The sequence below is a fragment of the Prionailurus viverrinus genome, chromosome A1, assembly GCF_022837055.1.
Source record: "Prionailurus viverrinus isolate Anna chromosome A1, UM_Priviv_1.0, whole genome shotgun sequence".
Taxonomy (NCBI): domain Eukaryota; kingdom Metazoa; phylum Chordata; class Mammalia; order Carnivora; family Felidae; genus Prionailurus; species Prionailurus viverrinus.
In genome coordinates this window covers 205591578-205611061 of record NC_062561.1, presented here as the reverse complement: position 1 = coordinate 205611061, position 19484 = coordinate 205591578, and the positions used below count along the sequence as shown (strand labels likewise).

General features: G+C 41.0%; 1 protein-coding gene across 3 annotated transcripts in view; it reads right to left on the bottom strand.

Moving 5' to 3' along the window:
* PAIP1 (poly(A) binding protein interacting protein 1) overlaps positions 1-19245 on the bottom strand; it is a 30100-nt gene extending 10855 nt beyond the window's left edge. Inside the window, exons 1-5 of one of the 3 annotated variants that reach the window (XM_047850007.1) lie at positions 19038-19245; positions 17502-17671; positions 8666-8851; positions 5144-5256; positions 1942-2053 (exon numbers count right to left, since the gene is read on the bottom strand). In XM_047850007.1, coding sequence (XP_047705963.1) covers positions 1942-2053; positions 5144-5256; positions 8666-8851; positions 17502-17600 — 510 coding nt within the window. In that variant the 5' untranslated portion in view covers positions 17601-17671; positions 19038-19245. Of the gene's footprint in view, positions 1-1941; positions 2054-5143; positions 5257-8665; positions 8852-17501; positions 17672-18261; positions 18934-19037 lie in introns of those variants that run through there. The other 2 variants (XM_047849986.1, XM_047849997.1) reach the window with 2 other exon arrangements.
* Positions 19246-19484: the final 239 nt, after the last annotated feature.

Below are 19484 nucleotides of genomic sequence, written 5' to 3'. Positions count from 1 at the left end.
TCTGTGCTGACAGCTCAGAGCCTGGAGCCTGCTTCCAATTCTGTGTCTCCCTCTCTCTATGCCCCTCCCCTGCTTGCACTCTCTCAAAAATAAACAGCAAAGAAGATAATAAAAACCAAAAACTTCTAATAAAACCAGTAAACCTCAGGGATGCCTGGGTGACTCAGTTGGTGAAGCGTCCAATGCTTATTTCAGCTCAGGACATTTTGTTCCAGCCCTGCAAAGAGCCTGTTTGGCATTCTCTCTTCCTCTCTCTGCCCCTCCCCCACTCTTGCACACTCTCTCTCAAAATAAAAAGGAAAAAAAAAAACAAAAAACAGGTAAACCGAAAACTACAGGTAACAATTTTCATTTATCATACATATGATCAGGATAATCTAAGCCTCCTATATAAATTGTTGTTTCATAAAACATTCTCTGTTCTATTAAGATACCACCTTTTTTGGAACATGCAGCATTTTACTCTGCTTTTTAGACTATTTAAAAATACTGTTTGGCATCAGAATGGTCTAAGTGTCTTAGCTCTCCAGCCAGAAGAGACTCAGACTCAGGAGCCATACCTCATCTTTATTTACACTTCTCACAGACATGGCATCATTACTTCCACACGGGTAAACACTCAACGGCATTCTTAAAATGACTCTTCATTTACAGCACATTTTTTTTTTTCTTGAGAGAGAGAATATCCCAAGCAGGCCCCATGCTCAGCACAGAGCCTGAAGAGGGCTTGATCCCACGACCCTGGGATCATGATCCAAGCTAAATTCAAGAGTAGGATGTTTAACTGACTGAGCCACCCAGGTGCCCCTTACAGCACATTTTAGATGAGTGCTCTTATTTTGGCTTATATAAAAATTAAACTGAAAAAGATTAATGCAGGAGATTTTTTTTTAAAGTTATGTCCATCTATGGTAAAAAGGGATAGTAAATTAAGCACTAGATCGGACAGAAACCATTTAGATGCACTAACAGATGCACATTTGATAGCGGATTCATGGGTGTTTTCAGTGGTGTTTATGATTAAGTCTTCAAATCAAAGTTAAAGCAGGTATAACCCATATATGGGATTAACTAATCAAAAAAGCAAATCCTTTACAGAGTAATATTCAGCACTTAGTTGCCTAGTACAAGCACATACTCAAGTATACCACCAATTCACAAACTTGTTTAGTTATACTTCAGATAAATGCATTTTATGTGGAAGATTCATATATAAAATGGGACCAAGAACTGTAATTCTGGGTGAATTTGGGTAGGAAAAACCCCCAGAAATTCTCCTGTCCCCACTTCTAACTCCAAGCTTTGTGTGATATAGACTGCTTGTGAACCACCATCTAAAGTCCACATACGAAATGTGTGAAGATTCAAGAAAGTATGATTTCAAAAGCTTAAATTTGCATTAAAACCACAGCTTCCCAAAAGTACACAAAGACTAAAATTCCCAGTAACTACTTCCCAACACCCTCCTCACAAACAGGAGAAACAAACATTACAGACGTTCCATTAAGACACACACACACCGGGGCGCCTGGGTGGCGCAGTCGGTTAAGTGTCCGACTTCAGCCAGGTCACGATCTCGCAGTCCGAGAGTTCGAGCCCCGCGTCAGGCTCTGGGCTGATGGCTCAGAGCCTGGAGCCTGTTTCTGATTCTGTGTCTCCCTCTCTCTCTGCCCCTCCCCCGTTCATGCTCTGTCTCTCTCTGTCCCAAAAATAAATAAACGTTGAAAAAAAAATTAAAAAAAAAAAAAAAAAAAGACACACACACACCATTGCCTGCAGGTACGGAGTCATTTCTCTTTCCCCTCGCCCCTCTTCAACTTCATCCTTAATGTCGTAAAGGTGTAACGCAAATACAAATTCCTTACCAAGGTCAGTTTATGTTCTCAGGTTTTGTCAGTACTTAAAAAAAACAAAACAAAAAACAAAAAACTTTGTCCTCACCTCCAAGTTAAGATAAAGTTCTCCCAGGAAGAGTACAAATGCATGGAATCGTTTTCGAGTCACTTCATCCCCCTTGGCAGCTTGATCTTTAACTTCATATTCAGTCCGACACCTAATGAAGATATACCTTTTATAATCTCACATTGCTTTGTTTTTTGTACAAACAAGACGACCATCTGTTGGTTTCACTGTTCACAAGCAATAAAAAGATAAGTACAATCTTCTGATTTTTTAGGATAAGAAGTGTTCCTGTTTATTGGAATTTGCAGCGCTTTTTCATACTAAGGTTCCTAGTTTTAAGAAACTGATGCGTTTATTTTGTCATCTGTTTAGGCAACACAGGTTTGTCATCTGTTTAAGCAACATAGGTTTCATGAGGTACATCGTATATTGGCACCACAAAGAAAAACTGCCTCACCTTTGTCTTCTAGTCTTTTTGTCAAGAAAGCACTGTTTTTACTCAAATTATCTCTGTAAAATGTTCTATTCTGAATGTATGAACTTTAAAACACATCTTAAGAAACATGTATAGATGGGTCCCCAACTGAAAATACAATGAATTTTTATTAAGCCCATTATATTCTTTTAACCTCCATTACACAAATCAGAGAAATGAAAAGTCTCCAATTGAAATTCACATAGAAACAGAAAGCAATGAATTTGATCTCAATATCCCAGAGACCAAAAGGAGCCAAATAACAGTTTCCTTTGCTTTGTTCCCACTGCCCCCCTCCACTTGGCCCATCTGCCATCCTAGAAGTTATCTAAAACAATCACAATAAACCTGTCATAACCCATGTCAGTGAATTATGGTGTCTGTTGCTACTAAAAGGATTTTTTAAATGTACTTTAAATGTTTACCAATTTGGTGTTAAATATTTTTTCTTATCTCTCTTGAGAAGGTGGTGAAAGACTCCAGGAAAGTCATGTTTTATAAAGCTGATTTTTTGAGAGTTCTTTTAAGGACAGAAGTAGGGGTTTATGGAGACTGAATGGCTTCCATGTATGAGGGACCAGTTTAGCTTGGCTATGTCAAAAAAAAAAAAAAATTTCTCTTTTCCAAAAAAAAAAAAAAAAAAAAAAAAAAAAAAAAAAAAAAGCCACTGCTTACCAAGATTTTACCTTGGATCAGCCCGTGAATCAACCATAAACCCAGTACAGTTTATTGTGTCTATATGACTTATAGCTCAGAAGCTACATTAAATGAGCAACATTTCGTTTGAGTCAGATATTTGTTACTCTCTAAACATTAATTCCTCATCAGAACAAAAGTTGGGATATCTCTAAATAAAACACCCGGTTTAATAATGGAAAGGATGAGCTAATTAATGCCAGTTATCCAAACACCTTGTGGGCTATTCTCCTTTTATGACCTTGTAGTTAGGAGTTTCAAGGAAATGATCTGTTTTCTAAGTGCACTGACTATTCTATTATACATTAAGATATGTTAATGAATATGCAAAGGTAAATTCGTACCCCTGGGCAGCAATGGTTATCTAGAGAACAACCCACACCTCTAAACTAATCTTTTTAGGCTAAAGACCTAATTAAAGGCAATACATGCTTATTTCAGAAAGGTTAAAAACAGAAAAATATAATAAAGTCACTACAACCCAGAGATAACCATGGCTACAGACTACAATCATTTGGGGAGCTTTAAAAAACCCAGGCTCCACCTCAGTCCAATTACATCAGAACTTCCAATGAGGACAGGGTCTCAGCCCTATTTTAAGTCTCTGGGTAACTTTAACATACAGCCAGGGGTGAGCAGTCCACAGAACAGAAGCCAGCCTTTCTGCCATGCAAGCTCCTAGAAGTGCCCACTTTCATATCTTTCCAGGAGCTATAAATACAGGTTAAGGCTAAATAGGTTTTTAGAATTTTATCTTTTATATTTTCCCAAATTTTACCTATTCAGAGCCATTTCAACTATTTCTATTAAAATAATTATTTTTTTCTTACCTCATTCCTAAGAGGCCCCTCTTTCCATATTAATAAGTTCATTGCCATTCATATTAGATAAATGAGTTCACTGCCATGTGTTACAAATTCCCGTTTTTTCTTTCCTTCATATAAATTTAGGACCGTTCCTCCCCACCCCATATTATAATTTATATGTAACTAGGTTTAATCTTTTGTTTTAGGACTTATGGATAGGTTGGTAAAGCCCTTTTAAGCAAGACCTAAGATTTAATTGTTAGTTTCTTAGTATTTAGTGTTTCACTTGAGTCTTTTACAGATTTGAAATATATTTTGGTGTAGACAGGAACCCATCTTTTTTCCACCCCCAATGAATGGCTAGCCAGTTGTCAGCAGCACATATCTACATACATACATACATATCTGAAGTAGGACCTTCATCAAAAGCCTTATTTTCAAGAGTCTCTGGAGTCACTTTTGGAATCCTTATTCTGTTCCAGTGCAATTTAACCAAATTATGGAATACACTACAACCATTAAAAGTATCCTTAAAGAACTAATGGACTAACTGTAATAAACTTGAAGACAACCCTGTTATTGAATAAAACGATTCCAATAAGAAAATGTTTCCCTAGATTAGCTTATGAATTCAAAGTCATGCCAAAAAGATCTAGTAATACCAAAAAGATTTATGTAATTTCACATGTTGATTCTAAGGTTCTTTGGAGAAAAGCAGCACGCAAGAATAGCAAAGGAAACTCTACCCAAAAACTATGGGGAGGAGACTAATATACTAGGTATTAAAAATCTAGAGCTTTTTAATAGTATCATAATAAAATAAAAATAGAACAAGTAATAAATGGAATATAATGAAACCCAAATATTAGGATGTAGTTTAAGGAAGTTAACAGTTCAAATCAGTAAGGAAATGGATCATTTTAAAAATGGTAGGGATAAAACTCAAACTAGTTCAGCCTGCAGCAATTAGGACCTATTCAAATTGAAAGTACAGAGTACTAAGAAATACATAAGTGATCATATTTAAGATCTTGGAACATGAAGGGCCATCTAAGCACAAAACCAAAAGCAGAGATCATTACAGAAAAAAAGAGACGGATATGTGGGACTATAAATTTTTAACAGTACATACCATACCATAATACAAGAATGGTCCACCCTAACTTCCCCTGCAACTTTCCATAATACACACAGTCTTTAGAAAAGAATCGTCAAATTCTAGTATGTTTAAAGTTTTCCTTTAACTTCATATGTTTACACTGACCTTTGAAGCAGCAACTGACGAAAGTTGCCACTCTGTGGGCTAATTGTCAGATGATGGGACAGGTAATTACACAGGCGAGCTCCCATGTAAGAGAAATTTGGGATAGATGTGGCCTTTCAAAAAGAAAAAAAGTTGTTTGTAACACAAATACATTGTTATTAATGCAAATACTTAACAGCAACATTCTAAGAAAAACATTTCCACCCCTAAAACTGACATTATACAAATGAACAAGTCTTTATTGTTTGGCGTAAGGAAATTAAGTTAACGCTCCCTCCCAACTTCATACCAAGAACAAGAACAAAGGAAAATGTTTAAGGCAAGTTCCCCCCACAATTTACTTGAGGTTACCAGAAAGCAAATTAAGAAGATCTCTTTATACTAGCCAATTTTTGCATAGGATGTATACATGTGCTCAGTTGCACAGTGCTAATTATGAATAAGAGTATTTGCCAAACGATTCTTTTTCATGGTGTTTTTTAGGGCAAGGATAGCAGAGACTTTGGCATCTAGCAGTCCAGAACAACATTCCCAGGCCTGCATGGAGACCTTGGACATCAATTACCCTCCATGGGCTTCTGCTTGATTCCTAGGAGAGGTGATAAATGGTACCTGGTATGAGAGATTAACACTTAAAGAGTACTCCAAAAACACTTGGGGTAAAGAGGAAATGAGAAGCTCTTCCAAAAACTAAGACAGTGCAAGACACTATGTACCGAAGATAGTACTGCTTTGGGTATGTGAAACTAAGTTTTAACTTTAATTACAGCTTTTAAAGAACAGTAGAGACAACATAGCTTACTACCCAATATTAGGTAACACATTAAAAGGCTAAGGGACTCGACCAAGGTTACAAAAGGTAGTAACTAACCAGAGAGTATAGATGTAACGGATGGTCTGATGCCTCTCTGACCCGATACTGAGTCTACTTACGAAGTTGTGGTAAATCTTAGACAAGTCACTTAACTTCTGTTAAGATGTGTATAAGGGAGAAGAGTAATACCTTGCAACCATGGAGGATTAAGTGAGTTAATTCATTACATGTTAAATGTTTAGCATTGCCTAGCATACATTACCTATGTTATAATTAGATCTTTTTATTTCTAATTATTTCATTGCTCACAAGGGACCCTTGTTATCACAGCAGACAGACTGGGTTCTCCTGAGATCACGTATGCGTATCTGGTACCACAGAAGACTTGAAATTCAAAAATTATACTTTTCCCATTATGGACATTGCCGGTTTTCCTTTAGTTTACTTTTAAAATTATCACATACAACTTAAAAGGCAAGAAGCTCTACAAGGCTTGTTATTAAGTGTCATACTTCCCCACTACACCTCACCTTTACACTCCACAGACAACCACTTTCAATTCTTTCAGCTGAAAAGGTTTCAACCTCTGTATCTCCATGCTCCGGGATTTCGGTTTAGTTATTATTTCTTACGAGTTTCCCACCATGGAAAAGGAATATCCAGTTTTCACTGGATATTCACGTAACATCACTCCATTCTGCTATTTGCCAATCTTTCCACCTACCAATGTCATTATACCATGATCTGATTGGTTTTGTGTTTCCATTTATGGCTGGACCACATAACACAGATTTCTCCTTTCCTACACAACTTTGTTTTCCCTGGACTTAATTTTTCCACACTGTTCTTTACTTAAGTCTCATTGATGTTACCCCTAAACTCACAAGTTTTTAAGTTTCTTAACATCTTCAACCACAGCAGCTATGCTCACCTTACCAGGAATCATGCCTGGAGCCTTCTGCCCTACGCCAGCAAAGCCTGGCCATCATCTTGGGATCTCCTTCACCACCATCTAGATAATCCACTTAGCCGCTCCTCTAAAATGCAGTTTCCTAGTTTCTACATCTTTGTCCTTGGCTTAATTCTTTTTGGTGGAGTACTTCCCTTCAAGAACTTCTCAAGAAGGGTTACAATAAAACTTCAAACTGGCTACTCAGTGCAAAAAGAGGGAGAGGGTCTCTCTCTTTCTTTTTTAAAGATTTCCAAGCAATCTTTTTAGTCTCATTCCAACCTTGTCCTAGAGCTTTCCAAAGGCTCTACTCAGTAAATCAGGGGGGATTTTCAGTTTTCCCCACTGGCTTGGAATTCAACTTTTTTAGATCTGCCAAGTCAGTTACCACTCACCCACCTGCTTTCTAGTCTCCATCTCTTCTCCTCATCTCAGCCCCTACAGGCTTACGGATTCTTAAAAATCCCGTCATTTTAGCAGTATTAGGGGAGGAATTAAAGTTGAATATGTAGGTTTAATCTGCCATTTTTATAACAGGCATTCTGTTACTATACATACCCCTCAATGAAATGTAAAAACAAGTAAAAACCTGTATCACTGACACAGTATCAAAACTTAAAATAAGGAATACATATTCTAAGAATTGGCTTTGAGACAATCACAAAAACTGTAGTTTGTCAGGCTACAATCCTTTTGTCCAGCCCCGAAGAACTAGAACCAGGCAGCCTATGAAGTGCTGCAACTAAAACAGAAGAGAAACCAGAAAAGCAATTTCAAGTATATTTCTCCATTTTCTTCTCCTATCCTTTGCAATCTACCTAGAGGCCAAAAGTAGGTATGAGGACAAATAGAGCAATTCTATCTTCCTAAAATCTCAGTCATGTTCCAAACCTGAGAGTTGCCAGGTAATACCAAGGGGTCCACGAACTACCCAGAACCAATTGTAAAAGCAATCAGATGAAACACTAAGTAGGATGAAAATTATCCAGCCATCATAATCACCCTTCCATATACTCCAAATTAACCGGCCACCATGATCACCCTTCCAAATACTCCAAATTCGAGCTGCTCTTTCAGCAAGGACTTAAATAACACTTGTGTTTATAATTCTAGTCCCTTCCCACTGTTTTTGGTCAGTTTCAAACACTGCCCTTAAATTGGTCTTCAAAATCTAGTGTTATCTAGTTGCCCCCCTTAAAATAGCTTTAATGTATCACTGATCAATACACTAGGATCAAAACTAAACTTTGTGTGAACAATCTAGAATTACGGAATTAAGATGTAAATCCTTGGAAATTTAAGATATAAGCATTAATGTTAAGACTCAACAGTGTTTTATGGGTTTTTTTTTTTTAAATGACTCCTTTATGAGGCAAAAAAGTTCTCCCATTTTTTTCTCTTAATCCAAAAATGCTATATAATTCAACACCTAAGAGAAAAGAACTACAGTTAATTTCAGATCCTTTAGAAACAGAGTGGGATGGAAAAAAGGTAGGATACTTACCTAGCCTTCTTCATAAATGTCTTAACATTCCTTCTGACTGACTGTACAGAGCCTTGAATCTCCAGTCTGGCTCCAGCCCTAGATCCCCATAAAGGATTTTATACAACAGAGACTTGAGAGCTCCCAAGAACCTTAAAGAGTTAAGGAGTTTCGTGGAAGCCAGGAAACATGAACCTGGCCTCCCTGAAGGAGCAACACCACTCTTGGGCTTCAAGGAAGCTATCTGATGATCACCCATGCCATCAGCCAACCTACCTGTTGATAGATGAGTTCTACAAGTTCTTGCAAAGCATCATCTGTTGTAACCCAGCCATTCAGGGTCTCTGCAAACTGCTCAATTTCAGTTTCAAAACTGCCAGGCTGTTCTGTGAGATGATTCAAAAAATCCTGAACATATTCTGATAGAGTGGGATAATCCTCACAACCATCTTCATAGGATTCCTATAGATCAAAAGTTAAAAAAAAAAAAAAAAGTTTTAATCCTTGCAACTGGCTAAAATAAAACTAAGGCAGCTTTAAGGTGAGAAGTCTCTAGAACAAATGATCCTTCACACGATAAAATTTGTTATTTTCTTTAGCAAAATTAAGTCCACTGAACTATTCTTCCTTCCCCAATAGCCGAAGTGTTACATTAAAGCAGAAGGACACCACCTAACTGGGTGGAAAATGGTCTTCTCATCCCTGGCAGATTTATAAGATGAATGACAAAATTTAAACCAATATTTTACTATAACACCAATATCAAAATTAAGATTTTGATCTATTTATGGGTACAAGAACTGAGATTTGCTTCAAAGTGGGAAGGGAGAAGAGGCCACAGATAGAGACATTAGAATGCCCACAGTTAGGCCACAGGTACCTAACTGTTGGGGCCATGTGGCGGGGGAAGGAGTGGGGGGTCATCACACTCTTCATATTCTTACAGTTATTTAACAATTTCTATATTGAAAAAAGAACCCAATAAGGTCTGTCATCTGTTAATTCCCAAGGACAGAGAAATATATAGTTAAGGGACTACAAATTTCACCACAGTGTAACTGGCAGACTTGGGCTGCTATATCCAGGCTTCTAGCCAAACTTAACTGTAGCAGTTTCCAACTATGTTTTACCACAATCACCTTTGGTAATTTTCAGTCTTTTAGTAAATGGCAAGAGGCTGAACAGGGTGAGTACTGCAAAAGGTTTCAGATGCGATTATCAACCTGGATACTTGCAATGCCTCCAACACCAACCAAAGTATTCTGAAATTTGCTTAATAGTTATGACCTAATAAGAATTATACTAATGAAACTTACCCTTTTCCAAAAGGAGTCAAATGAGAAACCACATGAAAGAATTACGACAACATAGAAGCATTTTATGAAGAGATTAGGTTCTAAAGCCAGTGAGTGCATAAAGAAAAAAAAAAAAAAATCTGGAGTCCAAATTTTCCTTAGGAAAATTAAAGGGATGCTACTTTACATTAGTTGCATGTACTATGAGACACACTAAGGAAATAAGACCAACTGCAGGAAGAGCAGATTCACGTGCCCATATCATGCTCATAGCGTTTGTTGAGAAGAGCAGGTAAACTGATACATTAAATGTTCTGCTCTCAAAACTGAATGCAAATTAAATGACTCTCCTCTAGGGGCACCTGGATGGCTCAGTTGGTAGAGACTCCTGATTTCAGGGTCATGAGTTCTAGGCCCACGTTGGGTACAGAGCTTAGTTAAAAAAAAAAAAATAAAATTTTAGGGGCACCTGGGTGGCTCAGTCGGTTAAGCTGCCGACCTCGGCTCAAGTCATGATGCTACAGTTTACAAATTCAAGCACCACATTGGGCTCTGTGCTGACAGCTCAGAACCTGGAGTCTGCTTCAGATTCTTTGTCTCCCTCTCTCTCTGCCCCACCCCTGCTTGCATTCTCTCTCAAAAATAAAAACATCAAAAAAATTAAATAAAATTTTAAAAATGACTCCACTCTAAAATAAAGAAATTAACATTGATGAAATTCAAATTTATTCATCATAAACATTACACCTATATGACTGAAGATTAAATGAGTTAATGAGTAAATGCCCTTAGACCTGTGACTAGCACATAGTAAGGCATTAAGAGTTCAGCAAATTTCTACATTTCTGGGAAAACAGTAAAACATTACAAATGCCACAGTCATGTTCTCATACCTAAAGAACCACACCTAAAAGCATCTGAAGAACAGAATAAAAGTCCACACTTCTTGGTATATAAGAGGATACCCTGATTAATAAGCTATGTATAATATGCGACAGACACTGTTAAGAGCTCTGCAAGCTTGTCTCACTTAACCCTAAAAAACTTGGCACAGATGGAAGAAACGAACCCAGAGCAGTTAAGTCACCTTTGGTTATTTATTCAAAAGTGTTCACTGTTGAGTTCCTACTAAGTGCCAAACACTGTTCTAGGTGCTGGGGGGGTACTGTCGGCATGAACAAAGGAGACAAAGTCCTCCTCCAGTGGAGCTTATCTTCCACCATGGAAGACATTATTCACATGTTAGGATATCCTATGAAAAAAGGTGGGCTAAAAGTAATATAACACTGTAGATTAACTATATTGGAATAAAAAAAAAAGCAAAAACAAAAAAAGGGAAGGATTCAGAAGAGTTAACATCTCATTTGAAGATGAAAAGAAAAACAAAATAAACCCAGCCATACAAATATCTGAGGCTTAGAAAGTAGGCTTACAAAGCACATAGGCCCCAGGCGCTTGGGAGACTCAAGTCAGTTGAAAGTCAAACTTTGGTTCAGGTAGTGATCTCAGGGTTCAGGAGTTCGAGCCCCACAGGAGGCTTGCTGCTGTCAGAGCAGAGCCCAACCCGGATCCTCTGTCCCCACTCTGTCTGCCCCTCCCCCGTTCGTGCTCTTTCTCAAAAATAAACATTTAAAAAAAAAGAAAAAAAAAAGGGCAGCACACAGGCCTCAAGACGATAGGTGCTTATCTGATACCTTTAAGAAAAGCCACAACAGACACTGAAGAGGGGGTAATAGCTAACAAGATCAATGAGGCAGATGGGAAATCACGTACAATCTTAGGGACTACACTAAGACTGGCTTGAAAGCCAGTGGAAAAACCATGGGGCAAGGAAGGTTGGAACAAGGAAAGACCATGTACCAACTTAAGTAATTGCTGCAGTCACACAGCTAGTCAGAAGAACTGAGCACAGAACAAACCCTGTGGTTCTAACCTCTATGCTACACTCCAAGGAACTGACAAAGGCTTAAAATCCAACTTTGACATAGGTACAAGAATATTCATTGCCAACAATCCACCTAACAATCAACAAAGAACTGGCTAAATATACCACCTTATATCCATGTAATAGATCAAATAGCCACTTAAACACGATAGATTTACATCTATTAATACAGAAATCACTAATGTTAAATGCGAAGAACAGAACCGTATTTTAGGACAGCTTAATTTTAAGAGATTTGGAGACGGTGAAAATTTCTGGAAAGATAGACAAGGGATAACAGCTCTGGAGTCCATGAATGTTCATATTATAAGTAGTGACCACTGTTTTATAAAACTGAAAACAGTTAAGCATTATAAATGCATACATTAAATACACTTAATATTAGCTACATATACATTTTACATTAAAAATACTTTGACATATAGAGTTTTATAGATTTGGAGTGTCCTGTTACTACTGACAGAAAAGCAGGAATCTGACACGTCCTAGCTGAAGGTATTAATTTCTGGTTCTATCAAATGTCACTCACTGTGGCAAAAATGCAGTCTCAAAGAAGCAGAACTCTTTTAAGAGAACCCAAAGTCCAAAAGTAAAGAAGGGAGAGTAGAGCTGTTCTGATTATAAGCATTACAGGGGACTGGTTCACAAGCTGCCATTTCAAGCAAAAAAGGAAGCACAGAGTATTCTGGACAGACCAGCACTCCGATGTGTTTGCATTATTTCTCTAGTACCAGATTTTTCCAAGTACAAATTTCATCAGTCTTCAATGTGGAATTAAATGGCTTTTAAGCTGAGGGATGAAGTTTTACTTATTTTTCTTAGAATTCTGGGCCAAGAGATTAGGAGGGACAGTTAGACAATGCACTTTTCATGGAAGATACTTTGAATACATTGGTACGGAGAAGACCTTAATCCAAAGCAGCAGGAATAAAAGGAAACCAATCAGACACCTAGACGGAGGCAGAGTCAAGACTACTTTAGTTTGAAGGGGGCAAGAGTGTGAAAGACAAACAGGAGTCAATATACTGTTTTTGGCCTACACAGCTAGTTAGAATATAAAAAAAAAGGCTTGCAGAAGATAAATTCTTTTTTTATACTTGAATTTCAACGTGAGATCCTCATGAACAAGTCAAAACAAACACAAGGCAGGAGTTCAGAGAAAGAATTAGATTTCAGTATCAGTAGACAGGCAATGGTCAGATTCTAAGTGACAGGTAGGATCACCAAGGCAAGTAATAAAATGTGGGGGGGCGGGGGGAAGAACCTCAGGGGACTACAGTCTGAGTGAAGAAGGAATGATCTGCAAACTGGAAGGATGAAGAAAGCACTGCCCCAGTGGCCAAAGGAAAAAGAAGAGGTGCTCAGAGGCAAATGCTACAGAATAATCTTAGGAGTTGAAATCTGAAAGAACAATGGTTGCAGTCTTAGGAATGAAACACTAGGCAGAGAGAGGGAAAAATTAAAATTGGTATCTTAAATATTCAGTTTTTATAAAAACAAGAGGAACTTCTAAAAGACTGAAAAGGTACCCTTGGCCCCTAGCACAGGACCAGACTCACTGGGACTTGTTAAACTGCACAGATCATACGGTGGTCAGTCTACTAAGATGAGGGTTAAGAGGACAATAGATGTTAGGGGTACCTGGGTGGTTCAGTAGGTTAAGCATCTGACTCTTGAATTCAGGTCAGGTCATGATCTCCCGGTTCGCGAGATCAAGCCCCATGTCAGGCTCTGCACTGACAGTATGGAGCCTGCTTAGGATTCTCTCTCTTCGCCCTTCCTCCGCTCGTGCTCTCAAGGTAGATAAACAAATAAAAAGAGGACGATAGATTTTAAAACCCAAAGAGCATCAGTAAAGGTCACAAAAATAGTACCAAATCAAATAGGGGGATCAGCCTACAGAGGTTTGATCACTGAGAAGTAAAATAGTACTAACAGTGAATAAGTTTACATTTAGGAGAACATCACTATTGAAAGGCAAAAGAAATAGGCAGTAACTTGAGGGGAACATTCTTAGAAGAAAGAAGGGATTTTGACGGGTGGGGATTTTTGTTTCTTAATAAATGCTTTGTGAATTCCTATGTAGAATTTTTGGTTCTTGTAAGTGAGCTGTGATTAAATATTCAAGATGTAATGGTTGATCCGAGAAGAAGCAATAGCCAGGAGTTGACAGATACAGCAACTCCCTGGTAAGAAAGCATAGAAAGCAGGAAATTCTAGCAGTGGGATTAGAGGAAGGACTCGAGGATAAAAGGGTTCAGAATCTTGGCAGGGTTGAGAAAGCACAAGCAACTATCATAAAGGCTTTCAGAAAAAAGTATGACTACTTGAGAACAGATCCAGTTCAAAGATACCCAGATTTTCATGCATATCAAAGCAGACTTAAGGCACTTTTATTTTGTTCACTGCTGTATCCCCAGTGCTTGACTCACAGTAAGAATCCAACTATCTGTTGAATGAGTGAGTGAATATAACTAACTTTGGATTATGGCTACTGTTATCTGTCACAAGACCCTATCCTAAGAGTCAGGGAAAAACCAAGGATACTGCCATTCTGTGACTAAGTGGACAGAGTAAAACACTTACCTTTGATAGAAGGTAAAAGGGTAAATGAGGAAGACTAGAGAATGCACCAGAGCAGGGGTAGCAATCTTGAATGATTATAGAATAGAGGCAGATTACAAACAAATGAGGCAAGCCAATGAGCAATTAGAGGTCATGTATTCCATCTAAGGTGGCTGCCTCCATTCAGCTGCAGACAATTTTTTGCTCTAGCAAAGTTAACAGTCCGGTAGAACCTCATCTTATGATTTTAAGAGAAACCAGAAAATTTAGATTTGCAACATCTAATTTAAGTACTGGTTGGTTATTAAACAGGCCTTTAAAAAAAAAAAAAAAGGAAAAACAATGAGGGCCAAAGACGACACACCTGCAGGCCACACACGAGCCATGGGCTTCTGGTTTGCAATCTGTTCTGGCCAACTGAGCATAGAAGAAACTAATCTAATAGAAGATATCAAGGAGTGCCTAACAGAGGACAATGGCTCAAAATAAGTGGACCAACATGGCTCTGTAGCCCAGGAGTCACCTGAACTATGTAAACTAGTTGATACAGAACTCTGGAAAAAACAAAAAACAAAAAAACCACACAAAAAACACATCCCTATCATAAAATGGCCCAACAGGGAGACAAATGGGAAACAGTTTGTGGCTGTCTGAAAGTGCTCTTCAAGAGTTAATTCAACTACTCACAGCTCTCCAATGGTTCTTTTCCTCTCCGAGCCAAATACAACTTTTTGGCAAGAATCCAGGCTGTCCTCGCTTCTATTTTACATGACTGACATCAAATCAACTGCTCTTTCTGAATGCCTATCCTTTCCCCTTCCCGGCCACAAAGCTTTTTTTTGTTTTTTAAGTTTATTTATCTTCAGAGAGAGCATGTGAGCGTGCACACGTGAGCGAGTGAGTATAAGTGGAGGAGGGGCAGAGAAAGAGGGAGAATCTGAAGCAAGCCCCTTGCTGTCAGCCAAGAGCCCATGTGGCACCCGAACTCATGAACCATGTGATCACGACCTGAGCCGAAATCAAAGAGTCAGACGTTCAACTGACCAAGTCATCCAAATGCCCACCAAAGCTTTTTCCTACAGCAGTCTAAGATGGATGGAGTTTCTAAAACATGGGGTACAGTTTTTCCATACCTTTTCTATCAAATATGGAAGGAAAGCACTGCCCCCCACCCAAGAAGCAACAAAATAGGTGTGCCATCATTAGTTATCAGGTAAACACAAATTAAAACCACAAGTAGTGGGGCGCCTGGATGGCTCAGTGGGTTAAGCATCCAACTTCGGCTCAGGTTATGATCTCATAGTTTGTAAGAGGCCCACATCAGGCTCTGTGCCGACAGTGTGGAGCCTGGAGCCTGCTTCAAGTTCTGTGCCCCCCCACCCTCTCTCTCTCTCTGCCCCTCCCCTACTCACACAGTTTCTCAAAAATAAGCAAACATTAAAATTTAATAAAAAACCACAAGTAGATACTACATACCCACCAGAATGGCTAAACTTAAAAACAGAAATTTCCAAATACTGACAAGGAAGCAGAGTAAGTGGAAATTACATACTACTCAGAGTGTACATTGGAACATTCTCTTTGGAAAACTATTTGGCAATCTCCATTAAAGTTGGCTACCGGTGCAACTGGGTGGTTCTGTTGGTAGAGCATAAAACTCTTGATCTTGATGTGGACTTCAAGCCCTATGCTGGGTGTAGAGATTACTTAAAACCTCTGGGGGGAAAAAATGAGTTGACCACCCTATGTCCCTGCAATTCCACTCCTAGGTACGTACCCATGGGTAGAATAGCAGCCCTATTTATAATAGCCCCAAAGTGGAAAGAATCAAATGTTTATCAAGAGACAAAGGGAAACAGGTGCCTGGCTGGCTCGGTAGAGCATGCAACGCTTGATCTCAGGGTCATGAGTTCAAGCCCCACGCTAGGCGTGAAGCCTCAAGATTAAAAAAAAATTTTAGAGGAGACAAAGGGGACAAATGTTAAAACAAAAACAGACAAGATGGGACTGTGGTATATTCTCACAATGGAATGCTAGATTAAGTCACCTTCAATTATAAGCTAAAACATGGATTAATTTGAATGTCAAAAAAAGTGAAAAAAATATATTCTGTATGAGTCCTTTTATATAAACTTTGAAAACAGGCAAAACTTGTAAATCAAAATAGTAGTTAACCTGGAGAGCAGTAATGATTAGGAGGACACATAGGGAGCTTTGTTAATGTTCCTTTTTTTGGTTTGGACACTGGTTGCTTAAGTGTTCATTTTGTAAAACTTTGAGCTAACCTTTATGTACACTATTGGGTTAAATGTCAGTAAAACAAGAGAAGACTTCTGTGCTAAAGTATCATTTTAACCCTCTAATGGTTCCTGCCCCACTTATCTACAATCAATTGCTATGCATTTACCCAGGACATATTCCCCATTGTGTTGTGTTTTCTCCCACTTAAAAGGAGTTCAGTTTATTAAGTTATTGACAAAAATGAACCTGAAAGTTTAAAAGTTCTTCATACTTGTGTAAACACTTTATCAAAACCTCCTACGTTTCTTTAATTACAACCAGAAACACTTGTTTTAACATAATAGAGTCCAGATGTGTAACATTAAAAAACTTACCTCAAATTAGTCCGCAGCATAACTATGGTTTAATTTACTCTAAAACTACCAATGAATATTCAGTTATCTTGCTGAAATCCAATTTAAAATCAGCTTTGCCAGGCCATTATTCTATAGATCATCCACTTAGTCTGGACACAAATTTTGTTATTTTTTTGATGTAGTTTTTTAAAATTTAATGTTTATTTTTGAAATAGAACCAGAGAAAGTTTGAGTGCACAGAAGCAGGGCTGGGGGGGGGGGGGGGGGGGACAGAGGATGGGAAGCCAGCTCTGTGCTGACAGCAGGGAGAACCCCATCAGGGGCTGGAACTCACTAACCTGAGAGCATGACCTGAGCAGAAGCCGGAGGCTTAACCCACTGAGCCACCCAGGTGGCCCTGGACACAAATTTTAGTTTTATATATTGAAAGTGCCCTAAGTATATCCTTTACTAGGCTAGAAATACTCTATAGATACCGGGAATACAGTGAAAAAAGACAAAAAGGTCTACTCTCAATTTACATGGATATTTTGAACATCACAAACCACAAAACATATTCCTGAATCTGTCTGGTTTCTTGGAGAGTGTAAAGAATTCATGACGTTTTTATGTGTAGTAGAAAGTTCCAGCATACCGATTAATGACATAAAGTAATAATCACGTTATTCCAGTAATATTAACCCAGAATTGTAGTAAAAAGGCATACTTACTGTATAATTAGAAGAATAACCTGATGGATAAAATTCAGGAGCGTTCACAGAAAGCTTAGACATTAATACAGGAGCTACAACCACCTGGGGTTTAGCCATTGCTGACTCCAAGTTCTGCTGTGGGATATTATCCTGTGAACTAGGTGGAGCTCTCAGGGGCCTCGTTTGCTCTGAGAAAGGAAAAACGGGGTGTTAGATGCGTTCATTCCTTTGTATAGCAACTTACTATCTGCTGAAAAGCCACAGGAGAAGGACTGGTTTTTAAGAGTTAAACAAGAACTGTCACGAATATTAAGGTTATCGCCAGGATATATACAGAAAGCCTGCAAAAAGGAACAATAGGCTGCTTTAGCTCATTTATGGCCATACCTGCCTCCTAAATGAATGCTCGAGAGCTTTCTTTTTCCTTTTTTCGTTTTTAAGGAGTTAAAAGAGGTGGTTGCACCCTTAAGGTCTCCCTTTCCAAGGCTGGGAAGGGGGAGGCGATTTTTACTTCCTCCCCGGACGGCAGAACTCAGAGACCGCGCATTGGGCCCCTCCCCCCAGCCGGGGCGCACAAAGGATTCCGGCAGCCACCTTCCAAACCCCGTTCCGGGCCCGTCCCCACCCCGGAGCAACCGGGCCCCTCGGGGAACGCTTTCGGGGAACGGGGGGGTTGGGGGGGGGGTAGAAGGAAAAAGAGCGCCGGCCTTGCCGCGCGCCAAGGGCCGTGGGGAAGCGTTGGCCCAGGAGGACAGGGTCCCCTAGAGCGGCTCCGTACCTGGGAGCGCCCCGGGCCGGGGAGGCCTCTGGGGGCCGGCGGGGACCTCGCACTGGGCCCCTGGCGGCGGGGCCGTCCTGGGCTGGCGCAGCGGCGGCGGCTGCAGGAAGCCCGGGGCTTTGGGCTGCGGCGGCGGCTGGTGCCGCGGCCGCTCAGCAGCCCCCGCTCCGTTCGGGAAACCGCCGCCCTCAGGCCCGCCCCCTCCGCGGCCCAGGCCCCGGCTCCGGCCCCGACCAGCACCTGGGGCCCGATCGAAACCGTCCGACATGCTCCTCCTCCGCCGCCGCCGGGGGCCGCTGCCGCTGCGCTCGGGAGAGGACGCGGGGGGGGAGGCGCCGCGGGCCGGCTCTCGCCGCCGCGCTCACTCGGGCCTCATGGAGGAGGAGGACTGCGGGCCCCTGCGCGGTTCCTTGGCGCCTCGGGCGGAGCGGACCGCAGCCGGAGCACCCGCCGAACCCGCCGCTCCAGAGCGCCCGCCCCCCGCGGCTGCCCTCTGCTTTTCGATTCTCCCCCAAACCCGGCTCCCCCGCCTTCGGCGCGGCGGGGGCGAAGGCGGGTCACAGCGGCCCCCCGCGGCCCGGAGGCCCCGGGCGCGTCCTCCGCGTCTGCTGCGGTTCGTGGCGGGCTGGGTGCCGCGGCCCAGCAGGCCGCTCGGCCAGTGGCTTCCCGGCCGCCGGACAGCCCTGCTCGACGCGGGGACCGGGCGAGGGCATCTCGGCCCACCCCCCGGGGCGGGCCGAGAGCAGAGAGGGGTGCTCACCCCAGGCAGGCCTTACCTACGCGGTGCCTCTCGGTAGAGAAGTGCGAGACTGACGGTTGATGCCAGGAAAATAAAAATACGGGGGGAGGGGGCGTGGAGGCAGCGCCAGGGTTCGCGGACGCGCACCTCCGTGGGCGCGCAGGTGTGTTCAATCATCCGGAGCCGGCCGGCCCGAGGACTGGCCCGGAAGGACCGCTGCGGGAGAAGCTCCGCCACCTGTCTGGTCGGCCGCGGGGGAGGGAGGGGGGAACGCAATCAAAATGCACCTCTCTCCCCCGCCCCTTTCAATTCACATAAGGTAGTTATCAGAGTAGGTCCTACCTACTGTGCCCAGGCTTCGGTCTTCTCTCTTTTCCCGTCCGGAAATGTTCACAAAATGCACTACCTTTCAATGAAATTACCCTCTTTTTCGTCGTCTACCGGTACCGTCCAATAAAAATATAGCGCGAGCACAAACGCAAGC